The sequence below is a fragment of the Carettochelys insculpta genome, chromosome 1, assembly GCF_033958435.1.
Source record: "Carettochelys insculpta isolate YL-2023 chromosome 1, ASM3395843v1, whole genome shotgun sequence".
Taxonomy (NCBI): Eukaryota; Metazoa; Chordata; order Testudines; family Carettochelyidae; genus Carettochelys; species Carettochelys insculpta.
Window position 1 is genome coordinate 231,749,141 of NC_134137.1, and position 20,164 is coordinate 231,769,304.

General features: G+C 51.7%; 1 protein-coding gene across 2 annotated transcripts in view; it reads left to right on the forward strand.

Moving 5' to 3' along the window:
* C1S (complement C1s) overlaps positions 1 to 18,186 on the forward strand; it is a 32,299-nt gene extending 14,113 nt beyond the window's left edge. The window contains exons 1-12 of one of the 2 annotated variants that reach the window (XM_074983617.1): positions 854 to 896; positions 1,439 to 1,508; positions 1,977 to 2,181; positions 3,144 to 3,321; positions 3,620 to 3,745; positions 5,007 to 5,206; positions 5,494 to 5,647; positions 5,841 to 5,956; positions 6,438 to 6,516; positions 6,744 to 6,881; positions 8,929 to 9,003; positions 16,841 to 18,186. In XM_074983617.1, the coding sequence (XP_074839718.1) occupies positions 1,489 to 1,508; positions 1,977 to 2,181; positions 3,144 to 3,321; positions 3,620 to 3,745; positions 5,007 to 5,206; positions 5,494 to 5,647; positions 5,841 to 5,956; positions 6,438 to 6,516; positions 6,744 to 6,881; positions 8,929 to 9,003; positions 16,841 to 17,646 (2,097 nt within the window). In that variant the 5' untranslated portion in view covers positions 854 to 896; positions 1,439 to 1,488 and the 3' untranslated portion in view covers positions 17,647 to 18,186. Of the gene's footprint in view, positions 1 to 853; positions 897 to 1,438; positions 1,509 to 1,976; positions 2,182 to 3,143; positions 3,322 to 3,619; positions 3,746 to 5,006; positions 5,207 to 5,493; positions 5,648 to 5,840; positions 5,957 to 6,437; positions 6,517 to 6,743; positions 6,882 to 8,928; positions 9,004 to 16,840 lie in introns of those variants that run through there. The other variant, XM_074983618.1, reaches the window with a different exon arrangement.
* The last annotated feature ends 1,978 nt before the right edge of the window (positions 18,187 to 20,164 follow it).

Consider the following 20,164-nt stretch of genomic DNA (forward strand, 5'->3'; position numbering starts at 1 on the left):
GTGGCTCAGCAGGGACCACTTGCTACCTTGAGTATCAGTACTGATCCAGCTACCCCAGCCTAAGGCGGTGTGATTGAGGGGTGTGTGTGATGCGTGGGCTACGTGGCCATCTTGATGTATTGTGGCAGAAAACTCACCAGCTCCAGTGGGCAGGTTGTATAGGAAACAATTGGGGGGCTCTCAGCTGAGTTCCTAACACGGCAAAGGCTCACATTGCAAACACCAGCAGAGCAACAGGCACCACCTTGCCCCTTGCTGGCAGCTTCAAGCAGAGACACCCAGGAGTGAGTGAGCCACAAGGACTGTATCCCCTTTTCCCTTTCAATGGGTCAAGTGGATGCCATTTAGCAGCGGGCAGGGTGGTTGCAGTGGCTGCTCTGTGATTGGCAGGGGAGGAGGAGCCCATTCATTATTTTATTAAATCACTGAAAGCCTTAATTGACGAGCTCACTGGAGCACCTCCTTTTCCAAAAATTAACACCTCTTCACTGTCAGCCTCCCGAGTGCGGGGTGCGTGTCAGAGATTAATTCCTTCCAGCTGGACTTTCCCCTACCCTCCATTTTCCCAAAAGTCACCTGATTTCCCCGAAAACCAGCATGTTTTAAGCCAGCCCAGATCAACATGCTCCCACCCGGGGACTTCGCCAAGGGGATTGTGCAACAGGCTTTGGAAATTCCACTTGGTGGGAGTTTAAAAAGAGCGTTATCCAAGGAGAGGCAGGGAAGTCACATTTCACAGCCAGGGGGTGCTGCAGGATTGCGAATGAAGGCTCAAACCCTTCCCCATCAGTCCCCCAAGCACGGACTGGGATGTGGTCTAGAGACCAAAAAAAAAAAAAGAAAAATAGACACACAGGGCAGGGAGAGAGAAACAGCGGCAAAGACGGAGAGAGAAGGTAAAATCTCTAAAGCTGACATTAGAAAAGGGCATGGATGGCATTCCCCATGGCTATTTGGGTCAGAAAAGGCTTAATCAGTGTGGTGCAGCAGATGGCACTGTTCTGGGACTCCAGCATTGTATGGGGGCTTCTGTACCATAAGGGGGGTGATTCAGCAGGAACCACTTTCTACCTTGATGGTGGAAAGAATTGAACCTGTGACCATGGGGGGGCGGGGGCTAAAGCCCTGTGCTCTACCACGTGAGCTAAAGGCCAGTACTGAGCCAGCTCTGCCAGCCTGATGCAGAGTGGTTGAGGTGTGTGTGTGACTTGCTCTGCATGCGCTCCCCACCGAGTCAGCACTGACCCCACCATGGTTGCTGGGGGTGTGACAATGCCGGAGGTGCTGTTGTTGGGATGAGAGGTACCTTCTTCTCCAGACATAGGACCTGAAGTTGCGTTGGCAGGTTCCCCGTGGGCTGGAACGTTGAGTCTGTCGTCCTGCCCACCAAGCACACACATGCGCAGATCACACTAACCAAGACTTGTTTTTGTCCCAGGCCCGTTACTCCAAAGTCCAGAAGCTGAGGCTTTTCGGGGAGGACACAGGATGGCAACTTTGCAGAAGTGGTGAGTTGCTGGGTGTAGAAGGGGAATTTGGCGTATTTGTCATTTAATGCACCGTGCAGCTCTCCTTGAGTCCTGCATCAGTTCTGGAATCTGGATTTTTATGTACAGCTCTCCCAGCTCCCAGGGAGGGAGACAGGGAATAGGACCTAGCTCCTCTGCAGGGACTAACCCTCAGGTGGTGCTGGACCCATCCCCTTTAGCACACCCCGCACCCAGAGAATGGCAGACTGGGGCTGGGCTGGGAATAGACTCTGTGCCCATGTCACACCTGGCAAGAGCTCCGTGTAAAGAGCAGCGAGAGGCAGCCCTTCTCAGCATTCAACCACACATCTGATTGTGACTGCAGAGCTATGGAACTATCCTGCCTATTCATCTCTGGAATCAGCCACTGACATTTTTTCTATTAACTACTTAAATAACTAGCCACAGAGCACTCTTGTGACCTTGTCTTTCTCTTCCCTCTCTCAGGTGGCTCATCTTCTGTTGTCTCTTGGCCTGGGCTGATGCAGTCCCCATGTACGGGGAGATCCTGTCCCCTAACTACCCACAGGCATACCCAAATGATGTGAAGGAGTCCTGGGAAATCAGTGTTCCCCCAGGGTATGGCATCCGCCTCTACTTCACCCACCTAGACATAGAGCCATCCCAGGGCTGCGAGTATGACTTTGTGGAGGTACAGTACCCTCTCCATCCTTGCCCAGGGACACAGGAGGGTAGGTGGGGCAAGGCTTAGGAGCAGCAGCAGAGCTCAGTGGGACATGTGGGGAAGAACTTAAGATCATCAGCAGAGCTGTGTATGGGAGCCTAGGTCTGGAATGGGGGACCTATTGGCCTTTCCTGGTGCTGGACTGATTGAAGCAGAAATGGTTCAGTGTGTCTACAATAGCCAAGGCTGAATTACTTTGAATTTTGCCTGGCATCCGTGCTAGAACTCTTTAAACCAATTTGGTTTCAATGCCCTCTGGTCACCTGTTTTCACTGCAGGTTTATAAGTGGAGCTACCAGCTCCATTCCCCAACTGCCTCAGGCACTGAACCTCTGGTAGCTTGCTAGCCAAGTGTCCATTCTCCCACACCCTCCCCATCCCCTGTTTGCCTTCCAGTTATGTCCTCCCCCAGCTCCCTTAGAAACACCCTCCCAGCTGCTACTAATGCCCTTCTTCCAGTCAAGGCCTCAGTCAGTGAACCCTGGCCCTGGGAGGGCTATTTGAGCTCTGGGTGCTCTTGGCCTTCACACTCGTGGCGAAACATTTAACCTGAAATGACTCGAAGTTAAGGTCTGAACAACCATAAACTACTCAGTGTAACTGGCTGCGCGATAATGAGCTGCTAAGGGAGCTCAAGTGTGGACGTGGCGCATGTTGCTTTTGTGCTGACGGGATCAGCTGTTGACAGCCACAACATATTTCTCTGTCAAAACAAAAAACAGTCAAGTAGCACTTTAAAGACTAGCAAAATGGTTTATTAGGTGAGCTTTCGTGGGACAGACCCACTTCTTCAGACCACAGCCAGACCAGAACAGACTCAATATTTAAGACACAGAGAACCAAAAACAGTAAGCAAGGAGGACAAATCAGAAAAAGATAATCAAGGTGAGCAAATCAGAGTGAGACAAGACTTCTCTGTTCCTCTGCAGATCCTGTCCGGTGACCTTGTCAAGGGCCCGCTTTGTGGGCGAAAGCACAGCACAGACCCTGCTTCCCCAATCCTGGAGGAATTCTATGTCCCTCGTAACAACCTGACTCTGACTTTCCAGTCAGACTTTTCCAACGAGGAGCGTTTCACTGGTTTCGCTGCCTACTACATTGCAGTGGGTAATGCCTGCCTGCCTCCAAGTTGCTGGAGTGCCCTGTGAACATGAGCTTTTGCACAGCAGTTTTCAGGGATGGGCAGGAAGGAGGGGCTTTGGCAGCTAGGTCTTCCTGACTGTGCTGGTCTATCCCTGCCAGCAGAGTGAGCACCTCCACAGCCGTGTCAGGCAGCACTCTGCTTCAGTGGCTCTGTGCTAGAGACCTTCCTGCTTGGCATCAGTGCTTGTTTACCCCACTTGCTGCTTCCCCTGGTTTCCTCTCTCATGCTCAGCTCACTTGGGTCTCCTGTTACCTCTTGCAGATGTGGATGAATGCATGGATTTCACAGAGGAGGCCTGCAGCCACTACTGCAATAACTACGCTGGTGGTTACTTCTGCTCCTGCCCGCCAGAGTACTTCCTGCATGAGGATCAGAAGACATGTGGAGGTGAGAGCTCCACATATGCTTCCCCCAACAGCAGGAGGTGGTATAGGCACCACTAAGTTACAGAAGGAGAGGAGTAGGTTGGATATCAGGAAAAACTACTTCAGCAGGCGGGTGGTGAAGCACTGGAATGTGTGGCCTAGAGAGGTGGTGGAATCTCCATCCCTGGAGGCTTTTAAGTCCCAGCTTGACGTAGTTGTGGCTGGGATGACTTAGTTGGAGCTGATCCTGCTTGAAGCAGGGGGCTGGACTAGATGACCTCCTGAGGTCCCTTCCAGCCCTAGGGTTCTATAATTCTCCATCGACGATCTGTCCGTTAAAGAAATGCACAGGGAATGATGAATGAGAAGGAGTTGCAATAAACAAGGAGTACAGGACCATAAACTGATGAGACATAGAATGAGAACAGCAAAATGATTCACCTTCTGAACATGGGGGGACAGTGCTAAACAACGTGAGGCAGCAAAGAACTAAAGAGACTGGTGAATTGGAAGTTTTGCCAAATGGTTTTGCTTCCAGAGAGGCCAGTGCAGTTTTGGGGGGTTGTGTAAATGGAGGTGTCCTGCCTGGAGCAGGGAAGTGTCAATACAGTCCCAAGAGGATCCCACCGGAACACTGCTCAGCCACAGGGGAGACAAGATCTCATGCCTCCCATCCCAGAACAGAGAGAGGGACCTGTCCTTCTCCGCAGAGCTCTGGGGAGGCCCCACCTGGGGCACTGTCAGCAGCAATGGAATCCTTAATAGTGGAACAAGAATGTCAAACTGAGGGAGCTCAGAGCAAAGACCAGATCATATGGGGATGCAGAAGGGGACAGTCAAAGAGCTGCACCCACCCAGCTAGGCAAAGCCCTTGTTTGTGTAACACAAGCACTGTCGCCTGTGCGTGAGGGGCACAAATCAGAGAAGAAAGGGGATTGTTTCTGCAAGGCTGAGCTGGGGAGCTGAGGGGCACCAGGGTGAAATTGAACCAAAAGGCAGGTGCTCAGGAGCCCCCCCACATTCCAGGGAAATCTGTGCAGTTGTCTCCCCAGATGAAGGACCACAAGCACCACTGTTCAGGACACTAAGAAATGGCTCCCTGGAAAGGGGATGGGAGAATAATTCTCTGCTGGTCCACCCAGGGCAGAGACAGGGTCTGATTTCTGGCTGAGGCAGTGTCTCAGCATGATTAATGCAGGTGACAGGAGGTGGAGGAGAAGACAGGAGCTCTCCACACATCTCGCTTCCTGACCTCCCTGCCCATGTTCCTTCCTCATCCCTAGTGAACTGCAGTGGTAATGTATTCACTGAGCTGTCAGGGGAAATCTCCAGCCCCAACTACCCCTACGAGTACGCTGAGAACTCGCGCTGTGAATACCGCGTGGTCCTGGAGCCAGGCTACCATGTGGTGCTGAACATCAGGAGCGGCGATTTTGATGTGGAACCAGCTGATTCAGAAGGGAACTGCCCTGACAGCTTAACAGTAGGTAGTGGGCTATAGACAGGAGATATTTATGACTCGGGTCCCCTTACCTTGCTCACCCCTTATCCCATCAAGGGCCCCCTAGAGTTCCCCTCCCTTCATACTCAGGGCTCCCCTCTCCCTGCTGATCCTTAATCCCAGATGTACTCCCCCCACAGAGATTTCTTCCCTTCCCCTCAACTCTACATCCCTGTAAAGATTTCCCCCAAGACTACCTGATTCTGCCTCTTTCATTTTCTCTCTGTCTCTTCCTATTTGTCATTGGGTCTCGTTTATTATTTTCCCAGTTCACAGATGGACACCACCACTTTGGTCCCTATTGTGGCAACAAATTCCCAGGGCCTTCAGTAATTAAAACCAAGAGCAATGTTCTTGGTATTGTCTTCCAAACAGACAAAACAGCACAAGGCAGAGGCTGGAAAATGCGCTACTCTGGCGACCGTAAGTAAATCCTTCCCCTGCCTGGGAAAAAGACTCACTTTGCTGCTGTGGTCAGGACGGTCCGATGGTTTGCTAAGTGGACGTCTGTTGCTTTGGTGAAAGGGTGGCTGCTGGCTGGGAGTTAGAGTGAAAAAGGCAGGAAGGGAGAAGGAGTGAGTCTCAAATCCTCTGATATCCTCTTTTCTCCCCAAAGCAATATCCTGTCCCCAGATCATCACCCCAAACTCTGTGCTCAACCCCCTGAAGAACACCTACGTCTTCAAGGACTCTGTGGTGGTGACCTGTGTGGAAGGTTTTGAGGTTGTCATGGTAAGCTGCCCACCTCTCCCTCGTCCCCTTCCCTCAGTGCCTCACAGCTCGGTGCCTCTCCTCGGCATCCTGAAGCACCTTCTCCTGCCCTGCCTGCCTGGGAAGACAAGGGTCAGTTCCTGAAACCTGGCAGGAGAGAACAGGTTGTGTGCAGATCTCAGTCCAGAAGCACTTGACCAAATGGGGACCCCTCCTTCCCCAACAGCTCTGCAATGCTTCTGGATGCCCACTGGTCATGAAACAGGAAACTGCTCTGGCTGAATCAGGTCACTGGGTCTGTTTTTAGCCCCATGTCACACCTTCAGCCCCACTCCAGACCAGGTCAGGGCAGTTGCCTTGCCTAGCCCAGCTCTCTGCCTGCCTCACTAGTTGTCTGCTCTGCAGCCATCCCTGCAGCTCCATGAAATCCCTCCTCGGGGAGTTTAATTCTGTTACATTTCACTCACTCTTGGTAAGTGACACACAGTCTTCTTTCTCTCAGGGGGACGACAGCCTACCTTCCTTTCACTCCCGCTGCCAGAGCAATGGAGAATGGAGCAACTCACATCACAAATGCGTCCGTAAGCCTCCCTTTCCTGAACAGCTGGAGGTGGTCTGCAGGTGGGGCCGGGGGCTTTCACGGTTTAGCTGCTAGTTCCAGTCTGGCCTTGTACTTGGGGAAAGGGTGACCCACAGAGGGATGGGAGCAGGATCTGAGACGAATAAGTAACGATTGAGGAGCTGCTAGAGTTCCTAGTCAAACGGTGCAGATCCCTTTGACAACCACTCTTTGTGCTTTTCTCTGCAGCTGTAAACTGTGATCTCCCTAAAACTATTGACAATGGCAAAGTCAACTACGAGTCAGGATCTGAGGAGACTCAGTTCGGAGCCATTATACGCTATGAATGTGAAGAGCCTTACTATGCCTTGGAAACCAAAGGGGATGGTAGGTATTCCCCAGCTGTGGTCACAGCTGCCTGGGAGTAAAGAGCATTGTCCAGTTGCTGTATTCTGACTGTTCCCAGTAAACTCCCCGCTGGGGCTGGGGCTGGGGTTGGGGCTGGGGCTGGGATTATAATGCTAAGGAAGCCTGCACTGTTTGGTGTAGCCCAGCCTTGCCCAGATGAAATCCATGCATTGGGGGGAGAGCTTGTCAGTGGCCACTGCCATGGTGTCTGAATTGGGTGCTCTGTTTTCAAAGTGCCAAAACCAACAAAAGCCCCATGTCACAAGAGGCACTGATATTCTCCAGCTGCTTCAGCAGAGAGCTCAAGTATTCAATGGGACTGAGACTATACACCCTACCAGGGCTGGGATGAGGCACCTTGACAGGGTTCTGTGTGAGTCACTCTGCTGCTTACTGAGCTGTACTCACTGACCGTCCATCGCCTTTGCACAGGAATCTCCCCCTTCCCGCACATTAACTGGATAGAGAACTGGCTAAGTGAGCTTGTAACTGTAAATGGTGATGCATAACAGAGATGGTGTGTTGCCAGCAGGATCACACGGACCTTGGTTCTTGGCCCAAGGCTTTCAGGGCTTTTATCAGTGAGCGAGAAGAAAACAGGAACCCCTCACTGATCAAGTTTGCAGATGACCAGCACTGGGGCAGTGGTAAGCAGTGAAAAGGACAAGTCACACTGATGCAGAGGGGCTTGGCCCAGCAAATGTAAATGTGCACAGCTGGAACCAGAGAACGTAGGCTGTATGCATAGGGTTGGGGACTGTAACCTAGAAAGCCGTGGCCCTGACGCAGACTTGGGGACCATGGTGGAGAACTGTGCACTCCCAGTGTGGCGCTGTGGCCAGAAAAGCTCATGTGATCCTTGGGTGTATAAATGGGAATACTGAATAGCTGGGGAAGATTATATTACCTGTATCTTTGGCTCCGGTGCGGCCACTCTGGAGTACTGGGAACAGGTCTGGGCTCCGAACTCATTAGAGATGTTGGTAAATTGGAGAGATTTCTGGGAATGGTTACAAGTTTGGGAAGCCTGTCGTATAGTGTTAGGTTCAAGGCGTCCGATCAGTTTGGCCGAACAAAGAGAAGGTTAAGTCTATGAGTACAGTTTGCCCTTCTTTGGTCCAGCACCACTGGGACCTGACCAGTCCCGAAAGAAAGAATTTGCCGGACTGGGGAGGTTCTCTGCCACTGTCCCCCAAACACCTGCTACAGGCATCCTAGTGTGACTCCCTCCTTGCCCACCCCTCTGCTGGGCTTCTTGTCCAGCTGCTGCTGGTATCCCGGGTGGCCTAGGTTCAGGCTTCCTGCCATGGGGCTCCAGCTGCAGTCCCAGGCTGCCCTCGGGCTCTGGCCCAGCCTTGTGCTGCCATGGGGCTGCATGAAGGCTCCTGGTCCCAGATCCATCCTGTCACAATGCTGCAGGGCTTAGGCTCTGGCTCTGGCTCTGGCTCTGGCCTGGCCCCACTCTGCTACCAGCTGGGCTGCCCACCTTGTTGTGGCTGGCCCTCTGCCCTTAGGCTCCAGGACTCCCTGGGCCAGGAGCATCCGTGCCCCTGCCAGATGACAGAAGTTGCCAGACCAGAGAGTGCCGGGTTTGAAGGTGCAACCTGTACTTACACGGGAAACAGAACTCTGATAATAGACTCATCAGTCTGACATACCAAACTATAACAAGATCCAGTGGCAGGAAATTGAAGCTAGACAAGTTTGTAGTGGAAATATAGCATATCTTTTACAGGATGGGTAACTAATCCACTGGAACAATGGACCTCAGGCTGTTATGGACTCTCCATTACAGGCAATTTTAAAATCAAGATTGGCTGTTTTTCTAAAATATCTGCTCTAGCTCACACAGGAATTAATAAACCAAGAGAAGTCCTTTGGCCTGTGTTTTGCAGGAGAATAGCCAAGGTGATCACAGTCATCACTTCCAGCTGCAGAATCTTAGAAAACCCGTTCCCAGAGCACTGGGTTGCATTCTCATGGTGTTTTCTACTGAAATTCTTTCCATGCTTTTGTGTTTTTCCAGGGAAGTATCAGTGTTCAGCCAGGGGGGAATGGGTCAGCAAAGAGATGGGAATGGATCTTCCTGCATGTGTCCCAGGTATCCCAAAGAACTTTGGTTATGTGTGTGTGTTCCGTGTACATGTTTTGTTGAGACCCAATCACCTCTAAAAGGCAGTTTTCTCTCTACCATCTCTCTCTGTTTTATAGACAGCTGGCCCAATTAGTGTGAAAAATTGCTGGTTTCTTTTCCAGGGTAGAATTTCTCTGAGTAATTTGGGTCACACTAGACCATATGTTTCCGAGATTGTTTGGCTCCTGAGCGGGGGCAGCCAGAGGAAGCTGGGAAGTACATAATCTCCACAGTCACCTAGTGAACCAGAGCAGGTCCCACACAGCAAGTAATTGATCCTGCTGAGACCTCAGTTTCCCTGCTCTTGGCTGCGCTGGTGCTTGGGTTTTACCCCTTCAAACAAATCAAAGTTCATCACCTTCCAGCAGGTGAACAAAAACAAGTCTAGCAACAGATGTCCTCCAACCTCATGCTGGCTCTTACCCAGTTTAGTCAGATGCAGCCTCTCCAGGCCACAACCCATGGGCTGTAGCTTCTCTTGTAGGCCCCTTCTGGGCTCAGCAGCTCATTAAATGTTCTTGGAGCAGGGCAAAGACAGCAGATTTCTGATGACCTTCATGAAAAGGCCAGCTTCCACCCCTAAGGAAACCTCATCTTCGTATTACAAAAGTGCCAGGTGAGCGACTGTTCTCACCTTCAAGTGCCACTGTAAATAAGGACGCAGCATTAGCACCAATAAATATAGATACAATGTGTGTATCTGAGGCTATGCCTACACTAGCCTTCTCCTTTTGAAAGGGGGATGCTAATGAGGCACATTGGGATATGCTAATGAGGCACCACAATGACTATGCCATGATTCATTAGCATAATGGCAGCCACAGCACTTCGAAAGTGCCTCTTTCAAACACGTGCGGCTTGTCTACACGGGGCCCTTTTCAAAAGGAACTCGCACAGTTCGAAATCCCCTTATTCCTATAACCAAATAGGAACAAGGGGATTTAGAAGTGTGTGGCGTCCTTTCAAAAAGGGCCCCGTGTAGATGAGCTGCACATGATCGAACGCAGCACTTTTAAAATGCTAGGGTTACCATTATGCTAATGAGGTGCTGCATATTCATTGTGATGCCTCATTAGCATATCCCAATGTGTCTCATTAGCATCCCCCTTTCAAAAAGGGGATGCTAGGGTAGACATAGCCTGAGTGATTGGCTGAACAAAAAGTAGGACTGAATGCCCTTGTAGGCGCTAATGTTTTACATTGTTTTGGGTCTCAGTGCAATTACAAACAACAGCTCTGCATTAGTAAGCTGCAATTTCATGATAAAGAGATAGCACTACAGTAATTGTATTAAGTGATTAGCTCTTTTATTTTGAGCACTGGATGTTTTGTATTCTGTGTTGTAATTGAAATTAATATATTTAAAACATTGAAAAACATCAAAATATTTATAATATATTTAAATTGGTATCTGTTATTGTTTAATAATGTGATTAAAACTGCAAATAATGGTGATCATATATTTATATCTCACAATGACAATTTTTTAAATTCTTCAGCAGCCCTTAGTTTCTCTTTTTTGTAAACTTGACATATAACTGTCAAGGGCAGACATTATTCTTCTTCGAGTGTCCCCATGGGTGCTCCACATTAGGTGTCGGGCTCACCTGGCGCCGCAGATCGGATCTTCCAAGCAGTTTCTGCCGGACCGCGCATGCGCCAGTGCGCACCGCTCCCTTGCGCGCTCCTGGCCACGTGCGCGATCCAATCCCCGCCAGCTCCTCTTAACCGCCGTCGGCTGCAGACGGAATCCGACTAGGCTACGGCCAAGTTAGCGTATTCAATGATTTTTAGCTGTTTTCTTTGGAGTTTTCAAGTTCTTAGTCTATTGTTAAGTTAGCCAGTTGTTATTTTCAAAAAAAAAAAAAAAAAAGAACAAGAAACAGCAAGCGGGACGGAATTCAGTCCAGTCCCAGTAACAAGCGGAGCACCGGAGGCCAGGAGCCTAGGGCCATTAGCCCTCCTGCCGCAGCAGGCTATCCGAGAGGGGGAAAACAGCACAGAGAAGGTACTAAGTACCCCATTAACAACTAAAAGACTCACCAACAATGTCCTCTTCAGGATTCAGGAAATGTGAGTCTTGCCGAGAGGCAATGCCAGCGTCTGATGGGCACAGTCACTGTATAAGGTGCCTTGGGGAGTCCCATGTCACGCAGAAATGCTCCTTCTGTGCAAAATTAACAGCCAGAGCAAGGAAGGACAGGGAGATGCGGCTTAAAATGCTGCTATTCGACAAGGCCCTCCAGCCAGACGTGCCGGAGCGGCCGCAGCAGGAGGGACCCTCTGGGGCCCATAAAAGGAAAGCTGCCTCCCTCACCCCATCAGTGCGAAAACGGAGGAAAGTCTCCCCAACCCGATCCCTGCTGGCAGCAACAGCGAGTGGGACGGGAGGAGCGCACAGCTCCCACCCGCAGCAACAGCTGATCGGCGGCGGCACGGAGAGCCACGTGGAGGCGGCTCAGCCTCCGATGATCAAACAGCCGCCCTGCACCGCAGGCAGGGCGGTGGCTAAACAAGCGCCGGTACCGGCGGCACCGCAGGCAGCGGCACCGACCCCCGGGGAACCGGCGGTGCAGAGCGCACAGGCACGCAGCCTGCAGGCACCGGCGGACACCGCCCGCGCGGCACTGCCCAAGAGCGTGCCGAGCGTGGTGCAGACAGTGCTGAGATCCCCTGCACATCAGGGGGCGGAGCCACCCCCTCAAGGGAGGGGGAAGGCTGCACAGAAAACAAGGCACCGCAGCCCCTCTTCAGACAGGGCTGCAGAGTTGCTTTCTCTCAGCCCTCTGCTCATGCTGCAGAATCCAACTAGAAGGCAGGGGTCCCCCCTAGCCTACCCGGAGTCCCCGTCTCCATTTTTACAACCAGCCTCGCCCTGGCTGGGACCACCCTCACCCTTCTTGGGGTTTGAGCCGCTGGAGTACTATCACAAATCGCTCTCTCCAGTGTCCCATGTCTCGACGATCTCGCTCCCCCAGACGCAGGGGGTACGCACCAAGGGAGTGGTCCAGGTCACCTTCCCAAGAACAGTGCCCATGCTGCCATGGTCGTCCCTATCACGCGGGGCATAGACACCACCGGCATTCTACCAGGGAAAGATCCCCACAGATGGTCCCGTATCCCCGAGGGCAATCGCGAACGGGGACAGAGACTCAAGTATCTCAGGGGGAACTGGTTATGGAACCCCGAGATTTTCCCTCGCAAGCTTCCAGCGAGTGGATGTACCATCGCCAACAGGAACCGGAAGGGTCCAGAGAGGCGTATCCTAGTGGTTCCTCACTCTCCTCCCCGGACGAGGCTACGGCCCCGGGGGACGTCCATCCTCCGGACGATCTCAAACAGTTTCAAGAGCTGTTTCAAAGGGTGGCCTTCAAGCAAGGCATCCAGACAGCAGAGGTGCAAGAGAAACACCATAAGCTCCTCAAAAATCTGAGACCTCCGGCCTCCTCCAAAATAACAATACCGCTTGACGAAGCAATCTTGGAGTCCGCCATTACGATATGGCAGACCCCTGCGACTATTCCGCCTGTCCACAAGAGAGTGGACAAGAAATACTTCGTGCTGGCGAAGGGCATGGAGTTTCTGTTCAGCCACCCACAACCAAATTCCTTGGTGGTGGAGTCGTCGCAACAAAGATCAAAGACATCTCAATTCAAGACAGGGGGAACAGACAAAGATGCCAAGAAGCTAGAGCTGTTCGGCAGAAAGGTCTACTCCTCCTCCACACTACTGTTGCGAATGGCAAATTACGCAGCACATCTAGCGAACCACAATTTCGACAACTACACTAGGTTAACCTCCCTCATGGACTCGCTTCCAGAGGACAAGAAACCGGTGCTCAAGGCCATTGTGCAAGAAGGCTATGCGGCCTCAAGGACGGGAGTTCAGATTGCCCTGGATGTTGCGGACACAGCAGCACGCTCCACAGCTACGGCAGTGGTGATGCGAAGGGAGTCCTGGCTCCAGACTTCGGGTATACCGAGGGATCTGCAGGCAAAGATCGTTGATCTTCCCTTCGACACGCAGAAGCTGTTTGCTGAATCAGCTGACTCGGTCCTTCATTCCAGTAAAGATTCAAGAGCCACACTTAGGACCCTGGGGATTTACACCCCTCCATACAGAAAGAAAAATACTACCCTCAACAAAGACGGTATCAGTACCAGCCACAGCGTCCCCAGTACCACAGGGGTTACGAGCAAGGGCGACATCAACAGCTCCAGCAGTACAGAACTCCCAGGCGACGTTCCCAACAGAGCCGTGCATCCTCGGGGCAGGGCCAAAGGCCACAAGTTTGACACACAGATCCAGGGCTGCGCCATCACTACCATCGCACAAGGTCATCCGAAGCTGTTATTCCACCATCGCCTCCGACCATTCTACGACCAGTGGCAAAGGATCACCACAGACAAATGAGTGCTGGAGATCATAGCCACGGGGTACGCCATCCCCTTCCAGTCGCTCCCACCGCCATGACCTCCACCCAGGCCCCACCTCCAGGAGGCCTCCCACGTAGCGAGGCTCAAGCAGGAGGTAGACCATCTCATGCTCATAGGGGCGGTGGAAAGAGTGCCGGAGCAACTGCAAGGGAAAGGGTTCTACTCGAGGCACTTCCTCACGGAGAAAAAGACAGGAGGCTGGAGGCCCATCTTAGATCTTCGAGGCCTCAACCGGTACCTGTGCAAGCAACGCTTTCGGATGATCACAATCGCCTCCATCCTTACGGCACTGGACGATGGAGATTGGTTCGCAGCCCTCGACTTATAAGATGCGTATTTTCACATAACTATCCGTCCGGCTCACCGACGATTCCTCCGGTTCATGGTAGGCAAAGAACATTTTCAATACAAGGTCCTACCGTTTGGCCTCTCCTCGGCCCCCAGAGTCTTCACCAAGACCTTGGCAGTGGTGTCAGCCTACCTGCACAGACAGGGGGTATTTATATTCCCGTATCTAGACGACTGCCTACTCAAAGGGGACTCGAAGGAAGAGGTACTACGCATGATACGCGTCACTGCAGGCACGTTCTCTTCGCTCGGCCTGGTTATCAGTCTGGCAAAATCAAAGATAGACCCCACACAGTACATAGAGTTCATAGGGGCACGCATAAATTCTATTACAGCGAGAGTGTATCTACCAGAGACTCGCTTTCGGGCCATCGGCTCCCTCGTGCAAGTCATCACCTTCAGCCCTACGGTGCCGGTTCCGACGTGCTTACAGCTGCTGGGCCACATGGCAGCAGCGATGTTCGTAGTACAGAACGCCAGGTTACACATGCGCAGCATGCAGCACTGGCTGGCGAGCGTATACAAACCGGCAGCACACACCATTCACAGGGTGGTGTCGCCCACAACAGAGGTGCGCAAATCCCTGCGATGGTGGGTAAACCCCAAGAACATGCTCACAGGGTACCCTTCCACCAACCACAAATATCGGTTTTTCTTACTACAGATGCCTCCCACATAGGGTGGGGAGCACACATGGGCGAAGAGGTGACGCAAGGACTGTGGTCCTCCACGGAATAGTCACTGCACATAAATATACTGGAGCTCAGAGCAGTGTTCAACACCTGCAGACACTTTCGAGACCATATACAAGGCAAAGTAGTCGGGATCAGTACAGACAATACCTCCACCATGTTTTATATAAATCGGGAAGGAGGAGCTCGGTCCCGTGCCTTATGTGCGGAAGCAGTCCGGTTGTGGAACTGGTGCATCGCCAACAATATAACCTTGAAAGTCTCGTACTTACCAGGCGCTCACAATGTGAAGGCAGACCAGTTGAGCAGGCGTTTCGCACTCACGCACGAGTGGCAGATCCGTCCCAATCTGCTACGACCGATTTTTCACACATGGGGCTTTCCCCAGATAGACCTGTTTGCCACTCAACACAACAAGAAGTGCCCACGATTCTGCTCCAGGGCAGGACTGGGACGGGGGTCCCTGGGGGACGCATTCGCGATCTCCTGGAGGGGCCCCCTGCTTTACGCTTTTCCTCCCACAGTGCTGATCCACAAAGTCTTGCAGAAAGCCAGGAGGGAAGGAGCCCGAATGATCCTGATAGTCCCAACGTGGGATCGACAGCAATGGTTCCCCCTACTCCTGCGCATGTCGGACTGTCCACCGATGCCCCTTCCGGTGGCGCCGGATCTGCTCACGCAAGCCCAGGGGTCCATAGTGCATCCACACCCCCAAGGCCTGCAACTACAAGCGTGGTTAATCCATGGCTCAGCTCCCTAGAGAGCACATGTACGGAGGAGGTGCAACAAGTCCTAGAAGGTAGCAGGAGGACTTCCACCAGGAAGACCTACAAGCAGAAATGGACTCGCTTCACGGCTTGGTGTTCTACCAAACGGCTAGCCCCCCTTTCGGTGCCTATACCTGTGATATTAGAGTATTTACTGGACCTCAAGAGAGGAGGACTCTCACTATCATCATTAAAGCTCCACCTTGCCGCCATTTCGGCGTTCAGACACAAAGAGGAAGGGCACACGGTGTTCGCCCATCCCATGGTTACCAGGTTCCTCAAAGGGTTGGTAAACCTATACCCCCACTTGGAAACCGCTTCCACCTTCGTGGAACTTGGACCTGGTGCTTAATGCGCTAACGGGACCACCGTTTGAATCCTTAGCCACGGTTTCCCTCCGCCTCCTTACGATAAAGACAACCTTCCTTCTCACAATCACGTCAGCTCGCAGGGTGAGCGAGCTTGCAGCAGTTATGGCAACGCTACCCTGCACTGTTTTTTCCAAGGAGGCGGTGACTCTACGGCTGCATCCAGCCTTTGTTCCTAAGGTTTCTTCAGAGTTTCATATTAATGAACCTATTGTTTTACCCTCGTTTTATCCAAAGCCTCATAACTCTAACGAAGAGGCGCGCCTACACCTCCTGGACGTGAGGAGGGCGCTGGCCTTCTATATAGACAGGACCAAGCCCATCTGGAAAACGGATAGACTCCTGGTCTCTCTCGCTCCCAAATCGAAAGGAGAAGGTTTCTCTTCGCAGAGAATCTCGAAGCACATCGTATCCTGCATAAAAATGTGCTACGAACTCAAGAAGACTCCTTTACTGGCCCCGCCCAGGGCTCACTCCACTAGGGCGGTGGCGGCATCAACAGCCTTTTTCAAGGGCGTTGCGCTAAAGGACATTTGCAGAGCGGCGACCTGGTCATCCTATGACATCTTTGCCAAGCACTACGCCCTTCACAGGGTATTCCAAGAGGATACCCGTCTCTCGACAGCGGTCCTTTCGGGGACAAGCTGCACATAATCCGATTACCCACCTCCTATCTTGGGTTACTGCTGGGTAGTTACCTAATGTGGAGCACCCATGGGGACACTCGAAGAAGAAAGAAAGGTTACTCACCGTAGTCACGGTGGTTCTTTGAGATGTGTCCCTGTGGGTGCTCCACTACCCGCCCATCCTCCTCGCTTCGGATCTCTGTTTAGTGTTTTGCAGGAGCATCCGAGGCGGTTGGTCAAGGAACTGGCGGGGACCGGATCGCGCGCGTGGCCAGGAGCGCGCAAGGGAGTGGCGCGCACCGGCGCATGCGCGGTCTGGCAGAAACTGCTTGTAAGATCCGATCTGCGGCGCCGGGCGAGCCCGACACCTAATGTGGAGCGCCCACGGGGACACATCTCGAAAAACCACCGTTACTACGGTGAGTAACCTTTCTTTTTGAACTAGGGTGATGTCAAGGAGACAAAAGAGAGGGGATTATGAGGTTTTTAATGAAGCACAGATAGCTTCTGTGTTAGCAAGTGGCAATTCTCCCAATGTGTGTCTCCTCCTTTTTCTTTTCCTTCTAGTGTGTGGGTTCCCCAGTGAATCTATCCAGGAGCAGCAGAGGATTTTTGGTGGCACCCAAGCTAAGCCAGGCAACTTCCCCTGGCAGGTCTTCTTCCACAGCCCAAAGGCAGGTGGGGTCCTCATTTCTGAGCGCTGGGTGCTGACTGCAGCTCATATTTTCGATTATCCAAGTGGCAGGCTCCAAATGTATGCTGGTGTGACCAACACCCAACCACAAGAGCTCCAGAAGGGTGATGCTGTTCAGCTGGTAGAAGAAATGGTGATCATTCATCCTGAGTGGACAAAAGTGGCAAACCCAGAAGAAAGGACAAATTTTGATAATGACATTGCCCTGCTGAGGCTGAAGGAACCTGTGAAGATGGGCCCCAAGATCTCACCACTTTGCCTCCCTGGCAGTTCCCCGGAATATGAGCTGACAGAAGGCAGACTGGGCTACATATCTGGCTGGGGCCGGACGGAAAAGAGAAACAAAGCCAGCAACCTCATGATGGCGCGGATTCCTGTGGTCAACATGGAAAAATGCCGTAGCGTCAAGCCAAAGCCACCTGCTGATTCCCGTACTTACCAGTTCACTGCCAACATGATCTGCGCTGGGGATGGCAAAAAGGACAGCTGTGCTGGGGACAGTGGTGGAGCCTATGCCATCACAGATCCCCACAATGACAGCCAGTACTATGTGGGTGGCCTGGTCTCCTGGGGACCAGAGTGTGGCACATATGGCCTTTACACCAGAGTGGGGCGCTACCGGGACTGGATCTTGGAGACCATGCGTAAATATGAGGAGGCACAGAGGTCGCAGGAATAGATCCTTCTCGCCCTAGGGCACTGCCATCTCATCATGTGCCAGATGCTGAGGTCAGACACCCCAGCCGATTGTCTGACCTTTTATCTCATCTACTGTCTGTGCAACAGAGCGGCTCATTGTGACCGTGCTGGAGTAGGGATTCAGGGACAATAGGTTATCTCTCTATTTCACTGTAACTGAATCAGGGAGAGGCATCTCTCTTCTTTCCTCCACTGCAATTGCCAGGGTGGGAGCACAGAGCCATTCCAGGTAAAGAGCCTCCCTTCCACTTTCACCCACAATTTCCCTTGCTCCAAATCCTTGGTTTTCAGAGTGGAGCTAGCCAGGCCCATCCACGTGAGAGCTCTGAGCCTGAAATCCATCAGTGGGGACAATAGAGGGTAATAGCAGTCCCCAAGGACCAGGGTGAGAGCCTGGCCAACCAACAGAAGAGGAGCTGCTCCTCCTCCTCACTGCAATAACACAAGCCCACTGACTAATAACTCATGTATTCTCTGTATCACTCACAATCTCTAACTGCATTAAAGGATCACCAGATTACCTCGCTGTGTGCCGTCTCCTTTCTTCTCACACAAGACCTAGGTTCCCAGCTAAAGTGACTCATCTTCCCTCACACCCATGGCAGTCACCGCAGGCTTTTAAAACTGTGCCCCTTGCTACCTGAAAGCTCACTGCTGCATCTGGGACCATTATATCAGCCACAGCTGTGCTGGTTGTGGGATCCACTCTGGCAGCTGCTGTCAAGGAGAAGGGGTGTTTTACAGAACTGTGTTACAGGAACCCAGATGGGGGCAGCGATTCTTCTCACGTTCACCTGCCTCAGGCCAGATTTTCACACTTAATCATATTGTAAAGCTTGCACAAAGTGAAGGGAGGTGAGTGGACTTGTACCAGAGATCTACGTGTCATGGCTGTCTCATGGACACCTTCCTTTCCAGCCAGCTACTTCCAGTCCAGAATTCTCCGCACACATTCTGGAGTAATGAGGGAATATTTCCTGTCTCTGTGCCTCTGAGGAGACCTCACCAGAGTTACCATCCTTTGTCTCTGGATCCTCCAACTCTGAGAATTCATATCCTGGAGCATGCTGGGGATAACTCTTCTCCACATGGCTGTTGGGAGACGCCACCTGGATACTTTGCTCAGGTCTGGCTCCCTCAGTCGCAGAACAAGGAGGTAACATTGTCTTTCCCCTCAGCCTTGGACAAGCCCCCCCGAGTGTTTCGCTTTCAGAACTGGTCCTCTGTACGAGAAAGAGGACAGAGACCTTGACCTGCTTAATTGCATGGCAACATCCACCCCTAAAAATCAGCAACGTTTTTATTAAAGATATAAACAAGCAAAAACTTTCAGAGCATTTGAAATGTAAAACAGTAACTAGCACGTCCCACTCCCTTTTCTGCTCTATGGAGTTTTTAATATGGACCCTGCCATTTCTGACTGTGTTTTGAAGGTATTTAGAGGGTGCAAGGATGCCCTGTGTGGGGAAAAGACAAACAGTGGAGGGGGATGGCAGCTGGGATTGCCAGCAGTCATTTACTTTTCACCTCTGGACAACAAGATTGCGAGTGATGCCTTTTTATTGTCATGGTATCATCATTAGTAGCAAAGGTTGCACCTCTCAAATCCTGGACTCTTTCGTTGGGCAACATCCATGGTCTGGCAGGACCATGGATGTTGCAGGACCAGAGAGTCCCAGGGCCGGACCCAGGACTGGCATCCCCAAGCTGGGGTTCAGCAGCCCAGCCAGGATCAGAGCAGAGGCCAACAACCTGGTCAAGGTCAGAGCCAGAACTTCTGCCTGCCCTGCAGTAGCATGGGCTGGGGTTGGAGCCAGAGCCTGCACTGTACCCATGGCTGCAGCAGGAGCGCCCCTCCCGGTTGGGACTGGAGCCCTGTGGCAGCCCCGAGAGCCCATGGTGCCTGGGGAGCAGGTGGCTGGGGCTGGCAGCCATGGGGAGCATTGGCTGCCTAGTGGTGGACTTCCCTTGGTCTGGCTAATTCTCTTGGTCGGGACCCTTCAGATCTGGACTGTGCTGGACCAGGGAGGTGTGACCTGTAGTAATAGATACCTGGAGCAGAGGTACTAAGAAAACAGGCCCTTATTTTTGAAATACAATGTTGGCTACTCTGGCTGCAGCTGTCAATATTGTTCTTGTAATTGAATTTCTAACATGATTTTTATATTTTAAATATACTCAAGATCTTCATATAGAAATCATTCCAGATTACTATATATTTAAACTCACTGAAACAAAGACATTATTTTAAATTAATGAGTTGGAGCAGGTTAGTGTGTTCATAACAATGCACGCTGGTTTTAGAAAATGGGAACACTAGTTTATTTTGTGTGGTTTTCATAGCAAGGCATGTTTGTGAAATTTCATTATATGCATATATCTCCAAAAATTTTAGGCATATCAAAGGATTTTCTATTTTAGTAAGGTACTCATCTTTTTCTTTTTTTTTTTTTTTGAGGTGGCGGGAGGCGGGTCTCTTAAAACTAGTTCATCAAATA